This window comes from Biomphalaria glabrata, chromosome 10, assembly GCF_947242115.1.
Source record: "Biomphalaria glabrata chromosome 10, xgBioGlab47.1, whole genome shotgun sequence".
NCBI lineage: Eukaryota > Metazoa > Mollusca > Gastropoda > Planorbidae > Biomphalaria > Biomphalaria glabrata.
In genome coordinates, this window is record NC_074720.1 from 16,230,844 (window position 1) to 16,246,833 (window position 15,990).

The following is a 15,990-nucleotide window of genomic DNA, read 5'->3' on the forward strand; positions in this document are numbered from 1 at the left end:
CGAGATACTTAAAATGTGACGCCCACCGGCCTAGATCTATCTATAGTATATATGTGTGTGTGTGTGTAATTTGACACACTAGACAAAGACAAAAAACTATAGCAGCGAGCACCATGTTCAACTGACATTCCCTGACTACGTCAGTCTGGATATCTGTAAGATAAGGAGAAAAGGGGCCAATAAAATTCACCATAAACAATTTGTGCCTAGACTTGTAACACTGCACGAATGTCAACTATTTGTAGAGTGTCACTATGTTACATGTTCAGTTCACTTGTCATAGCAAACAGATACATACAATAATAACAACCCAAAGTGTCAATTCTAGAGCGACGTTCTTAATTGCGTGCTCTAGATTGTTTGCTATATCTAGTGGTATTGAGCCCCCTGTGTGTGCTTCACATACAACACAAAACAGTCAAACACTAGATGGAAACAAATCGCTGGCTGATAACTAACGACAGATAATTGGGGCCGTGATTGTATTTTGAACAGTGCTAGTGATAACAGAGAGCTAGGAAAAAACACAGACTCCCGTGTGTGGTGTACTAATAGGCCAGTATGGATGGAATTCCTTAAAAAAGACAGAGAGAGAGAGAGAAAATGGCCATATAGAGGTGACAGAACTCTTCAGTCAAAGCCTGGTCGAATGTTTCTGTAGTGGAGACTTCGCTACAGAAGCTACAGCTGCATGGCAGACACTATATCATCTTTGTCCTTACTGGTTACACCAATGTCATTCATTTCAATAGAGTGTTAGCATTCGTTCCTACCTCGAACCATACCATACGCATAGACATCTAAAGTTAATCAACAGGACACTTAGTAGTAGGAGATTTAGATAGTCTACAGCAGGAGATTTAGATACTCTACAACTGGACACTTAGATAGTCTCCAGTAGGAGATTTAGATAGTCTCCAGTAGGAGATTTAGATGTCTACAACAGGAGATTTAGATAGTCTACAACAGTAGATTTAGATAGTCTACAGCAGATGATTTAGATAGTCTACAGTAGGAGATTTAGATAGTTTATAGTTAATCTAGAAAATATATAAACAGTCTACATCAGGAGATATAGAAAAATTACAGATGCAGATATAATCTACAACAGATTAAGAGATATAGACTTTGATAGACTATACTATATGATATAGATGAGGAGGCGTGGTGGCTGAGTGGTAAAGTGCTTGGCTTCCAAACCATGGGGTCCCAAGCTTGAATCCTGGTAAAGACTGGAATTTTTAATTTCAGGATCGTTAGGGCACCGCTGAGTCCACCCAGATTTAATGGGTACCTGATATTAGTTGGGGAAAAGTAAAGACTGTTGGCCGTTATGTTGGCCACATGACACCCTTGTTAACCGTGGGCCACAGAAACAGATGGCCTTTACATCATCTGCCCCATAGACTGCATGATCTGAAAGGGGAAATTTACTTTTTTTGTTTACTATAATATAGATAATCTACTTTAATGTTGACTTCATTCTCAATATGGAATGAAAGGCTGAACTGACAAAGCATTTTTTCCTTTTTATGAATGGTGCAAAGGTAATAGCTAATAATAACAGCACTTTACAAAATTACATGTGCCAAAAAGAAAAGGTCTACTTTGCATACTAAACTTTGGATTGGGAATAATTTGAAGTACTGAAATAAACTTTGTAAATTCAGTGTGTGTTCAAACTGTAATTTAAATGATTTACCTGAAAAATGATATACATTGCAATTTTTTCTTCTTTTTGAAAACTTATTTAGCATTGACACCTCCCCCCCAAACTTCCCATGTGCTAGGTGATGACTTTGACAGATGAAGCACAGAATGGTTGATTGATGATCTCACCTGATTTCAAGAGCCAGGTTGATGAAGTGACTTAATAGTTTACATTGCTCAGTGAATGACACAAAATCTTAAAATCTTATTAAAACAAAATGTGTCTGATAGCCTGGACACCTTCAACCATATTTCTCAAATTATCTAGTGTGCTCATTTTATAGTTTCAACTGTTCATATAGATCTACATATAATTATATATAACACATAAATATCCCTATTCAAATAGTTTGTATTTCTTAGCTGCCCTGGGAATAAGTAAAAAAAAAAAAAAAAGTCTACCTTGCATAAAACATTATTATGATTAGATAGAAGAACCAGTGCCTTTTTCTCATTGTTGGTCTCCTTCAGTCATAAAACGACTAGGGTTCATTAATTTTCATAAAGACTCTCAAATTCCCATTATTGTTTTCACTGTTAGTTGCCTAGCAACAGACCCAGGAAGTTGATTTTTTTTTTGGTTTGTCATTTTGGTGTACATTTTTATTTTAGAATGATCAGAAGACAATGACAATAAATCTCAAACTTGGCAACATTTTTTTTTTCTAAAGTTTACTTTCACCACCAACGCCTCAAAAAGGTATGCATTTAGCAAAAGGCACTGTAAGTCTGCAAAGTTTGGGAACCGCTGCAATTAAGCACTTATTTACATGCATAAATACTTGGAATATTTTGTAGAAGAAATGTAATGTAACTATTCATAGCATGCACACTTCAGCACAAGAATCAAGCACAAGTGTTTGAAAGGTCTAAACAAGGAACTGTGTTGTCCCCTTAGTCATTACTTTAAGTGTTACAGTATCTTACAAACTTAAACAAAAAACAAAAAAAAAAGACAAACAGTGCACTCACTTGTCTGGTAATGTAAATTGTTTCTCCAGCTGAAAAACTCAACTCTCCATTATGAATATCTCCATCGAAATCATACAAGCACCTTGCCTAGAAGAGAAAAAAAAAAACATATTTGTATATAAAGCTTCCATTGTCAAATAAATGTTTAAGTATTTTGAGAATTATTTTCAATAGATTTGCTAAAGTTAAGAGCATTTTTCACTTCTGCATATTTTTGTTTTCCTTTTAAAGAATGATCTATGAGTCAGAGAAGTGGATTTTACAACCTGAGTCCAGTACTTAGTTTAATGACTAATACTTTCCCAAACTGACATCAGGTACTCATTCAAGCAGAATAGAGTATTCATTAAAGCAGAATAGATACACATTTCTTAACATTCCAAAGCCTAATAGCAAGAACAAAACTCAAACAACTTTCCAGCGAGTACCAAAATTAATTAACATTGAAATAAATTTGTACAAATCTAATAATCTATAGGAATATATTTAACTTGTCAAAACATTTAGTCCAAAGCTTAAATAACTGTCTAGAATCTGGTTCCCCAACTAATAAATAATTTGCCCATGGCAGTTAAATTATCATTTCTATATTTTTAATCCGAAATTCAACCAGTTCTTTTAGTTTAAATAAAAGGAATGTGTGATTGAGTGCCATAATCTGGTTACCTAACAAAATGGGATCAAAACAGTTGAAATTCTAAAGCAAACCAGGAATGAAGAATTAGGATTTGACTCAAGCTGAGTTGTCTTTGCATAGCACCCAAAACAAAATTGAGGTGGAGAAGGACAAATAATGTTATAAATTTAAGTAAATTTATTCATTGTTGTTAACATCTGTAAAAACTACAAGATATGGACAGCTCACTTATAAAATCTTTTTTCTTTTTTGGTTAAATGGTAAAATAGTATTATTTGTTAGTCTATGGGGTAATTATCTTCAGAATCTAAAGGAATATTCGAAACATAAAACATTTTACAATATGATTATAATAGTTAAAATTCTGTTATAAGATCTATTAGACTAGACTCTATAGATAGAATATTAAATTTATACTAATTTATAATATTAAATAATATAGAATAGATTGCATTAGATGATAGATCTAGCCCTAGAGACTAATGATTCTAATCTATTATATAAGACTAGACTCTACTGATTCTTACTCTAACACTAGAGCAGATTAGATTTAGATTCAACTTTCAAAGATTGATCTACTTTCTAGACTATTCAGTATCAGTATTGCTGACTGTATAGGTTACAGTATATTTCACTATATTGTGACTAGAACTATACTATATATATAGAGAGAGAGAGTAGTTTATTTAATCCGGACATTACATGAAATTGGACACTCGCTGTTTTTGTGGTCATTAAATCTTTATTTTGATATTTAATATGAAACTAGCGGACTGTATAATCTGCGTGTCCATTTTCCAATGATTCTAACCCAATTTCCTTCCATTTAGGTATCTTTTTATGTAAGAAAAAAGAATTTCAAATGTGTAAGTCAGGTTGTTGTTTTTTCCTATGTTACCCAGATGACTTTACCTCTTTCTAGGGTTAAGACTATATTTTTTGGTTGGCTAAGTCTCTATGCTAATGAGCCCGGTAATATTTATATATTCTGTTTATGGAACTGATTTATTTGATTCATAAGCCAAGTTGTTTGATTTCATACAAAATAAAAATTAAATTACAATTTTCTTACCAAAATTTATTTCGGACAGCCAGTTTTGGACATCAATGTTAATGACCTTATATTATATTTGTTTGTTGTTTTTTTTTATAGAGAATAAATGGGTAAATGTTCGGAGTGAGCTTGGTATATTGAATGAAAAATGCCTAGATCTAGACCTACTAGATTGATCTAGATTTATAGAGAGAGAATATAGAGGATTCAGCTATTTAGGCAAGAATGGCTATCCTAGCCTGTACTATACTACAAAATATCATCTGTATTAGAAATTTATTAAATGAATAAACAAAAAACACAAACATTCAACACACATCTAATCATGCAAACATAAAATAAGTCTAAAAGTCTGTGTAGAAGTCACTATCCCAGTCACCTAATTTTGGTGGAATAAGTGTGTTCATATTTTTATTTTTTTGTGTTCGTATTTATGCACAATTTTAAAACATCTTAATGATTTCATGTGAGGGGCTATGCCTGGGGATCTTAAAATTTAGTTAATGTTAATATAGAATTAAAATCTGAGTTTATTGATGCCTAAATATAGAGACTTCACTGTCTGAAATAAATTATGGTGTCCGGAATCAAATAATGTAGGTCAAATTTGAATTAAATAAAACACATGGCCTCTTTGACCTTAAATATAATAACAAATATAGGTTAGGGGTAAAAATTATGAGTGAGTCTGGTGTGAATGTACACTTTGGTTTCTTATAGTTATAATGTTTTTTGTTTGGTGTAATGCACAAATTGTAAGACAAATTTCCATACGGACAATAAAGATTATTATTATTATTAAATATAAGAAGTCATCCTTATTCTCCTTAAACTAAAGAAGATTTTGATACTTCATTTTCTTTTCTCTGTCAAACCATTATCAAATAATGTGCTGTCAAAGTCAAACTTTGAAATTTTGGCCTATAGGTGTCCGAATAGCATTTATAACTACTCTATATATTATATATAGATTATAGACTAATGCTAGTCTAGGTCTACAAGATTTAAGTTACTAGAATCTAGATCTAATCTAATCTACAAATCTATTTTGTTTATTCTAGATCTATTATGAATAATTATGATTAATCTAAAATAATCTAGATCTATACTATAGTGACTATAATCTATATATAGGGCTTTATAGGCCTAATTAGTTATTATATAATAATTTTCTTATATATTATAATATAATATATAATAATTTAATATATATATAGATTATATACATATATAGATTAGTATATAGTTAATATAGACGTATAAGTATAATAATAGAGATCTATTCTAAATCTAAGTCTAAGTTTAGTTAGCAGAGTTAGTAAGTATATTTTATTATTATAATATTATTAAATGGGCCTGCCCTAGTCAGTCCAAATAGACTAAATTATATGATAATATCTAAATTATTTAATTTGATGGCTTATTCGTTTTTGTGCATAGAAGCAATAACAGTAACAAAGTGTAACTAATTTAAGTTGTTAATAAGGTTTAAGTCAATAGTCAATCAAATTTTCAAGGAGTCCGCTATGTATGTGAGTCTACTTTAGTCTCTAGGTTTATTTATTATGAATGTCAGTGAGAAGAGACTGTGACTGAGTTATCTCAAACACAGTATTAGGTAGGTATTTTAACAAAAAAAATAGGCGTATTTTAGTACAATTTCAGTAATAAAAATTATTATCAACGATATATTCACTAAATTCGAATTTGATTTGGTACACAATAATTAGATTATGAACTTTTATTAAATACATAGATATAGCAACTGCCCTGATTCCTGCATATTAACAAATCTGTTTGTTTACTAATCGGTATTACCTGTATGGCTGCCATCTTGATCAGCTGCTAATGTCCTGCCACCTGTTGGATCAAGTTAACTAGGGGGCATAAACGATATATCCATCATACTGCTCACCAACTCACCATTATTTTATATTTACAAATCTAGTCCTAGTTCTGCGTAAAACAGTTCAGCTGCCTCAACATAGTCTATTTCAATCAACTTCGAATTTCAGCTCTAGATTTAGGTCTTGATCTACTGCGCCATTTATAAAATTACTAATGATATATATCTATCCAAAGTAAAACCAACTCTAAACCGTCTAAGCCTGCAGGTTCTCAAACATATAGGCTATAACCCCGCGAGGACCTCTTTATATAGTCTAAACTTTCTCTTAGACATATAAGTAAAAAATATACATAAATGCATGTTATATAAGTAATAAATAAAAAAAATACACGTTTTGTTAGAAAAGTATTAATTGAGATAATCTTATCTATATTATATAGGCCTATATAATTCTCTTCGTCGCTCAAGAGTTTGGACGAGAAGAAGAAGTAAAGGAAAGATCACTCTCTTATTTCTGCAGATAGTCACCTCAAGTAATTCTTCATTAGTTTGAGGCGCGAGAAGCTTCTTTCATCAGATTACACAATTATTTTCGGCTATTGCATAATGCCTTTTTTATTTATCGCGCGTAGGATTGGCGTTTACCATATTGAATGACACCCCAAAATGACAATATTTGTCTATATATTTTAGGAGATCTGTATGAGTTTTCAAAATATTTTAATAATTTCCGGATATTTCCAGGACTTTTTCGTCTATTTTGCAATTTCATGAGATTACCAGGAGCTCCTGGTATATCAGGACGCCGCGGGAAATCTGTCATAAGTTATAAAATGGTTTAATTTAATAATTTATACACATAGAATTAGCGCAGGTCCAATGAAAGTGCGGGGCCCACTGCGGTCGCATAGGTTGCAGTGGCCTAAGGCCGGCCCTGCTAAAAAGCGGCGTATGCTACGCCGCCGGTTTACTTATCGTTTATTGTACACTAGAATAGGTTCTTCGTGGAGTTAGTGAAAAAATTGTAGACTCCCCGCCATTGCCAGCAAGGAGGTCTGAGAGCTGTGAGCAGTGGCGTAGCTACCAATGTGCGGGTGGTGCGGGCCGCACAGGGCACCAAGTGGAGAGGGGCACCAAAATTCCCCCAGTGTGTATTAATTTCCTATTTCCCTGAGCGTTTCAGTAAAAACGACTAATATGGACACGAACAAACATAAACTGTATTTTAAACATGAACTAACGATTAAACTAACTAACTAGTCATGTCGCTATTTTGTTTCATCTCCTTGACTATTTCTTCCATACAATGTAAGCTATAGAACAGTTTGAATCTTATTTACTAGATTTATTTCGGACACACGGTAAATGTTGTTACTAAACTGATCAATGCTCTGTAATATAAAGAAGAAGAACAAGATAGGCCAACCTTTTTTTACTTTATTGTTTAGTCCATTAGTTTAATCTAGATATAGAGTCTAGAGGGTGAAAATCTGTTACATATTGCTCATGCTGTTATTGTGTATGAAATAACTGAACAATTAAAAGCAACAAAGCAAGATGAGACGGTTATCATTGAATCCAGAAAAAATGATGACGCCGACATCCTGAATGATGAAAAAGAAGAAAATACTTCAATATAGGTTCTAGAGACTAAAGGACAGCACACAAGCATGTCTTTAGTACACTCCTCAAATATTCATACTGAAGAAGCTGAATCATCAGACAGTGTAAACAATACAGAAAGCAGGATAATAAACTCTAGACTGAACGACATTGGAGATTGGCTTGATGTCATCACAGATAATATTCGATTTCGCATACACCTTGCCACTCAAGGATCTGAAACAGTTTAGCGTATGGACAGTAAATTCAGAGAGGTGTATAGACATCAAGAATCAGCAAAAGGAAAGACTAGAAAGCTTCCAAAGGCTAGTTTTTTCCGCAAATGTCAAACGGCGAGAAAGTTCTTAGAAAGTGGAAGTGTTATTCGCCAAAAAAAAGAATCCTTATTTTGCTTCCCCTGCATACTCTTCTCAACAAGATCAAGTATCAAATCTTCATTTAAATCCAAAGATGGATTCAATGATTGGTGGAGGTTATCCCCGAAAATAGAAAAACATGAGACCAGCAGAACTCACATTCAGTCATCGCTTGCTTGGGGGGAACTTGAAGTTCGCCTGAGAGTAGGGTATTGACAACAAGGCCCAACATTTGATTATACAAGAGACGAAAACCTGGAGAGACTACCTGAAGAGAATCTTCGACATCATTCGTTTTCTCTCAAAGCAAAATCTGGCACTTCGTGAGCATCGCGAGCGAGCAGAAGAAGTGTTGGAAGGGCAAAATCAAGGCAATTTCTTGGAGTATTGGAGTTAGTAAAATTATTATCAAAGTCCGATCCACTCTTGAGGGAGTATGTGCTTCAAACTAAGCTTTGTTCCAGACCGAATACATACATGTCTGATGTCTCCACAAATACAAAATGAATTTATTACAATATTGGAGAATCACGTTAAAAACAAATCATACAGCAAGTAAAACAAGCCAAATATTTCTCTATTATTTTTGACAGTACACCTGACATTTCAAAGCTGGATCAAACTTCCGAAATAAATTTTACGGTACGTTGTCATGGATAATGACGGGGTGCAAGTTCGTGAGTCTTTTATTGACTTCATCGACACAAAGGACAAGCATGCTGCTGAAATCGCTGAGATGATTCTAGAGAAACTGCGTTCGGATGGCTTAGACATAATGGACTGCAGGGGTCAAGGCTATGATAATGCTGCGGTCATGAAAGGTCAAAACTACGGTGTCCAAAAACGTATTCTAGAAGTCAATCCCAAAGCACTATTCATTGCCTGCTCAAACCATTCTCTTAATTTAGCAGGAATTCGAGCTGCTGAAGCTGAAGTCAATACGGTAACATTTTATGTTGGTACACTGGACCGTTTACACACCTTTTTCTCAACTTCAACACACCGCTGTGATATCCTCATCAAAATAACCGGAACTAGCCTTAAACGTTTAGCTGAGACCCGCTGGAGCGCCAGAGGAGAAGCCGTCTAGATGATTAGGGATACATTTTCTAAAATTATAGAAACTCTGGAGACATTAACTAACAGAGAGGAACATTCATCGACTAGATCTGAAGCAGGTAGATTATTAGTTGCTATTCAGTCTTTTAATTTTCTAACCTATCTTGGATTTTGGGCTCCTGTATTAACTGAAATTAATGATACGCAAGTCTACCTTCAAAAACAAGGATTGTCTATTCGAGACTGCTCACTCAAACTAAAAAAATTGGAGACATTTTAAAGTAGTAATCGAGAGGACATCGCTGAAGCCAGCATTACCTTTGCCGAAAGCGTGTGCTCAGATCTGAGAATCAGTACAGAACCTCAAAAACGTATTGGCCATAAGAAAAAGATGCCTGGTGAGAAAAGTGACGACTCTGTACTTACACACAAAGAAGAGCTACGAAGGGAAATTTATTCTACCTTGGACAGGATTGTTCAAGAAATAATCACCCTATTCCAGCAACTTCATGATGTAGCAGATAGATATGAATTTTTGTCGCCTTCCCAGCAATTAAATCCTCAGGTCGAAATCAATCTCGATAATACTCCTAGTGACATTGATAAAAACGAATTTCTGCTGGAGCGAAAGAGGCTTCAACGGTTTGTCACAGTTTCATCAGAAGCCTCCGAACTTCCAAAACCTGTTGAGCTCTTGAAATTAAAAAAAAAAAATATCAGCTAGATGATTCAGTCCCGAATATCGTCATCATGATTCGCATATTTTTGACTATGCGGTAAGCGTCGCTACATGCAAGAGAAGTTTTTCCAAACTTAAACTGATCAAGAATTACTTGCGATCAACGATGACAAATTTACGACTCACTAATTTGGCCATTTTGTCCATTGAACAAGAGCTGGTGGAAAAAATTGATTTCGATAAAATTATTGATACTTTTGCCAGCAAGAAAGCTCGTAAAATTCACTTGTAGTATGTTTAAGTAAAAGTGATTTTTTGAATTAACAATATTTGATTAATGAATACATATTATTTTGAACAACAAATTAAGGTTTTGCAATGTTAGTATTTAGTTATCTTTTTTTTTTTTTTTTGGGAGGGGGGGCATCAAGATGAGGTACCGCACCAGGCATCATATTCTCTAGCTACGCCACTGGCTGTGAGCCAAGCTTATTTCCAGTAGGCTATTGAAAGCTAACAAAATACATATTCTGAGGTATCTACATGCATTATCCTGCTATTTAAAAGTTCTATTTCAAAAACCTAATGTGCTATTCTTACTAACTTAGATCCTCCCGCGAAGTGTGGCGCATTGGTCGGAAAGCTGTTTCCACAAAAATCTGTCACTGGCAATGTCTGAAGTCTCTACACACCTGCTCTGAGGACTTCCATGAAAGTGTGGCGTGAAGTTGTACTAGGATGTTCCTGTTTGCGCTTTCCTCGTAATGGCCCCCATGTCTTCGCAACTCTTTGTATGCGTAATTCATTTTGTCGGAGAACATGTCCCGCAAACCTCATTTCTACGCTCTGTCACAACCACTGGCGGATCCAGGGGGGGGGGGGGGAAGCGGTAGGGGCGATCGCCCTCCCCCTCCCCACTCGGCCGACCCAAGGGGGGGGGGCGGACGAATTTTAATATAGAATTCATACGATTTGTATACGAATTTATTACTTATGTTAATAATATATACTAATTATTTATATTTTAACCTATTTTTAGATTAGTTCGCCCCCCCCCTCTAGTATGTTGGCCGATTTGGTGGGGTCTGGAGGGGGCGATGGTATCAATCTTGCCCCCCATACACTTTCGAGTGGGGGGCGGTCCAATTTATTTGTAGAAATCACAGCTTGCTAACAATTAATTAAATATCTATATGATTAAAACTTGTTACCGGTATTGATATTTTAACCGATCTTTATTATATGTCGCTCCCTATTTGCCAATTTGGTGGGGGGGGGGGGGGAGGGGCGAATACCTCTACTGCCCTTCCCACCTAAACCATTTGAGTGGGGTGGGCGGTCCTACTTTTATGGAGAAATCATAGTTTGTGAACAAAATTAATTCAATTAATATATAAATTTTATATTATGTCAATCCCCTTCTGGTATCTTGGCCGATTCGGTGGGGGGGGGGGGGGAGGGCAATTGCTTGTACTGCCCTCCCCACTCTAGCCCTCTGAGTGGGCGGGTGTGGTCCTATTTTTATGGAGAATCATAGTTTGTGAACAAAATTAGTTGAGTCGCCCCACCCCTATTCTTTAATGCCAATTCAATCTTTAGCAGAAATTATTAAAGGAGCGAGGATTAATCGTTTTCACTCTACCGCCCCTCCCATTTCCAGACAGAGTTTATGTAATTTCACATGAATTTATCATTATTATTTTAAGAAAGTTAGAATTCAAACGAAATTTTTCAGTATAAGAGTCATGATTGAGATGAGTTCTAAACCTAAATAGCCTAATCTTTTCATAGTCGCCTTTTCCCAACCTTTACTCAATCTGATATTTTTCTAGTTAAAAAAAATTGGGACTATAACTCACAATTTATACATGAATTTTATTGAATATTATTTATCGAATAATTCTTTTTTCGGCGGCGATCCTCAAAGCCAAAATCTAAATATGTGGGGTACCCGTATCTTATCTTTTCAAGGAACGAATCGGTTTTATTTGCAGTGTATTAAGGGCCTATAAATTCATATTAGAATATTTTTCAAGTACAACATTATTCGAAATAGTATGAATAATGAGCTTTAGGTCAGGAGAATGCGTTTCTTCTGTAAAGTATGCAAGAAAACGTTTTTGGCGTCGGAACCCCACTAATGAATAATAAGCTGTATTTGTCAGGAGAATGCGTTTCTGCAGTGAAGAATAATAAAAAAAAAAGCTTTTGGCGTGATAAGTAATGAGCTGTAGATGTCAGGAAAACGCGTTTCTGTAATGAAGAATGCAAGAAAACGCTTTTGGCGCTGCCCCAGTTGTTTGGTTTTTCGCCGAAGGTTGAGAAATGCTGCTTTTTTTTATTCTCATATATATATATATATATATATAGGCCCTATATATATATATATATATATAGGCCCTATATATATATATATATATATATATATATATATATATATATATATATATATATATATATATATATATATATATATGTGTGTGTGTGTGTGTGCTGTACGCACGTTTATGCACAGGGTTAGGGTTTACTGGGCGTTAGGGTTAGGGTTTGGAAAAAAATCGCCCCCACTCCAAAGTTCTGGATCCGCTAGGGGTCACAACCTTACTAAGGGGTCGACTCCCAGTTCGGCATAGGATTTCCTTGATTGAGACACGATCTCTATAACTGACTCCTAAAATACGTCTTAGCTATCTTGTTGAGCCACATTTAGTCTTTTTCAATTTTGGCAGACTATTCACTGCCCTTTATTAGTGGAGCCCATTCACTGGTAGAAATTTGTAACCTCTCTTGACTATGCTCTTGGAATTAGGTGACTGTAGTTTGCTTTAGATTTTATACCGAAAAGGAAAGTTTTATCGTCAAAATAATCTGTTGTGGGGTTTTAAACTAAAAAATCTCTGGAGTATTTTTTTAACGAATTCAAAACCCCATTTAGCTACGCTCATAGAATTTGCATCTATATTGTTATTGTACAATAGTTACGCTGAGGTTGTCAATTGTTGTCAAACCGAATTTCCACTTGATTTGATCAATAAAAGTTATCTTATCTTATCTTATAAAGCAGAAGGTCGATTAGCAACAACAACAACAAATGAAAATACGCAGATATCGTTGAAGAGGCGATAACAAAAATAAAGCTAAAGAAAGAGTCACAAAAAAAGACATTATCAACATGACAACCAACAAAAACTAGGAGATGCGGGTATGGGTCTTATTCACTCCACAATATATATAAGAATATATATAGGCCCTAACTAATATAATTTGACTTTTTTTGTAAGAAAAAGTGTGTAATTTCTTAACTAAATACTCAAGAAAGGTATTGTTGTTTCCAGAAAGGGGGGGGGGGAGGGCGATTTCAACCATCATCCCTCTTACGCACTAGCGCGTGACCTCGGTGACCCCTACGTCGAAGGTGCCGACTAGCGAATCCTGAGATGAACTCCTATTGAAAAATCAGAGCAGGATGGACTAGTCCTCCCGTAGTGCTCTGGTAAGAAACTTAGCCGTCCGGCGTAGTGCCTCATAGCTACCATACAAGTCGAGTGACTGCTCAGACACGTCCCCCCTTAGCTCGCGGAGCTGGGGACACTCGTACAAGACGTGCGACACTGTTTCGACGCTCTCTCCACAGTGACGGCATCGGGAGTCAAAGTTCGTGCGGAACCGGGCAAAATATGCCCCAGTTGGACAGTGTTCCGTTCTGCACTGCACAATAATTGACTGCTCTGACCTTCTCAGTCGCCACCATGGATCGTCGCGATCTGGGTGACGCATGTGCTGCCAGACACCACGTGCTCTGTCGGATTCCTCCCAGGACTTTAACCACTTCTCATGAATGAGTGCTCAGATTTGTGCCGTTGCTTGTAAGTACGTGCTTGGTGCTTCGAGGTGTGTGGCTGCCAAAGCAACCTCCCTTGCGAGGGCGTCTGCCGTTTCATTGCCCCTCACGCCGCAATGTGAAGGCGCCCACTGCATGCAAACGACAGCTCCAATAGCTCGGCGGATGTTATCTGAGGCGCCGATTGCCTCTTCTACTACGGCGACCCTCCCCCGCCGCCACCCATAGCTTGGAGACTGGAGCGAGAGTCAGTGACCAGCACCACCGTAGTGGCACTAGTCTCGCGTTGGAGCATTCGGGCCCTAATATATATATATATTAAAAATATGTTTAAAATATAAATAACCAAAGCTTTTTTTTTGACGTATTTTAACGTTTATTAGGCCTATTAATTTATTCGTAGTTAAAAGTAAGGCAATCCATCACTGAATACCGGCACCTATTTTTTTTATACAATAAAGCACTGTAAATAACTAGCATATACTATAAACATAAGTAAAAAATTATAATACAATTTGTGTGTGTGTGTGTGTGAAAATCACCCTAGCCCCCCCCCCCCCCCCGAATGTGTAGGGCCTATGCATAGCATAGAATTTATTTCTAATATCAGGTGACCGAGCCTCGCTCGGATGAATAATTTGTTAAGGAAGTCATACCCGAAGTCATTTTGGGAATATTCTTGTAATTACGAAAATGAACGATCGGATAAAGACTACTAATCTGAAGAGTTGTTTTAGTGTTCTGTTAGTTCTAATTGTAGGCCTAATTGTACATGTCGATTAAATTTAAAGTCTTTTAAGTCCTCCTACAGCCTAGACAAACTACAGCTCACGTCCGTCTTATAGTTTTACAATCCATCTTTTGCGTAAAACAATTGTAGGCTTACTATTAATGGCTTGAAAGAAAGTCATTGCAGTGTAACTTTTCTACGTTATAGGGTAAAACATGCACTTAGTGACAAAGTAAAATGGCGCATTTTTTCTTATTAGACTTAAATCATCGCATTAGTTTTCTAAAGAAACGTTTCCGTGGGGCACCTCAGTTGCGCCGAACAATATGCTCGTTACCCATACGGGATACGTGCCCTGCCCAGCCTGACTATAAGAAGTTCATACCGGCTTTTGCCATCCTTCCATCCCAGTGGTGCTACAGCCCGTGGAGGGATATGGCCTGCTTTTACACATCCCTCCATTCAGATCTCTCTTGGGCCTTCCGTCAACACGCCCTAACTCCAAGCTTTTTACCGAGGTTTATAGTTAAATCAAAAGAGACTGCAGCGTACGCAAACTCGTTGACCGCTAGATGGATATCATGTTTAGTGTGAGCAAGTAAGGCGTAGAGAAGCTGTGTTATGACCCTTTCCTTTGTTTTGGTACAGGAGAGGTAGACACCGAAGCATGAGCACATGGTAATAATTCACCAGCAAAATAATAATAATAATAAGGCTTGTCTTAGAGTCCGAAAATTAATGAGGATTGCAGCTGTGACCTACATATCTTGCCACTTCCAAGGCAAGCATAACCGTTGTCCGCGGTGCTCGATTAAGATTTTCTTTTAGCGTCTGCGTTTGTCCTCGGCAGCAAATTTTCTTTTGGTCTCAAATGTGTATCCGAATTCTTTAAGTCCGACAGTTACGCTGGACAGAGCAGTATCACGAACGCATGCCAAAGGCAGTCTTTTTTGGTGAGCTAAAAAGTGGTCTACGTAACACCGAAACGCTTTTTGTCTATTGATCCTTTAGAACTCGATCTTGTTTGCAAAGAAATATTTTAGTATACTGCTGTAAGCTTAGTGACGTAAGCAGCGTTTTTCCCGTTTACGTCATGGAAAATTTTCATTCATAAAACATTCTAGCCAAAATTAATTTTTCGATAATGAGCCATTTTCAAACCGATATAACGGTCGATCTCGAGTTTTCCCGATGTGGCCAATGAGATGAGAATTTTTTTCTCACTATTATGCACATACCGTGAAATTTTAAAGAAAAACGTTAGAGCCGTTTTCGAAATAAAATTTATATATATATATAAATATAAATATATATACATACATACATACATACATACAAGAATTGCTCGCTTAAGAGTATAGGAATATATATACATACATACATACATACATACAAGAATTGCTCGCTTAAGAGTATAGGATTAAAAATCCCCCTTTTTTTTTTTCAGCAACTTTTTTTTTTTTTAACTAAGGGAGTCTAC

The 15,990-nt window shown here is 36.1% G+C and overlaps 1 protein-coding gene across 2 annotated transcripts in view; it reads right to left on the reverse strand.

Moving 5' to 3' along the window:
- The window catches only part of LOC106050327 (sorting nexin lst-4-like), a 42,046-nt gene extending 35,703 nt beyond the window's left edge, over positions 1-6,343 (reverse strand). Inside the window, exons 1-2 of one of the 2 annotated variants that reach the window (XM_056043683.1) lie at positions 6,192-6,343; positions 2,683-2,769 (exon numbers count right to left, since the gene is read on the reverse strand). In XM_056043683.1, coding sequence (XP_055899658.1) covers positions 2,683-2,769; positions 6,192-6,206 — 102 coding nt within the window. In that variant the 5' untranslated portion in view covers positions 6,207-6,343. The remainder of the gene's footprint in view (positions 1-2,682; positions 2,770-6,191) is intronic. The other variant, XM_056043684.1, reaches the window with a different exon arrangement.
- Between the last annotated feature and the right edge of the window lie 9,647 nt (positions 6,344-15,990).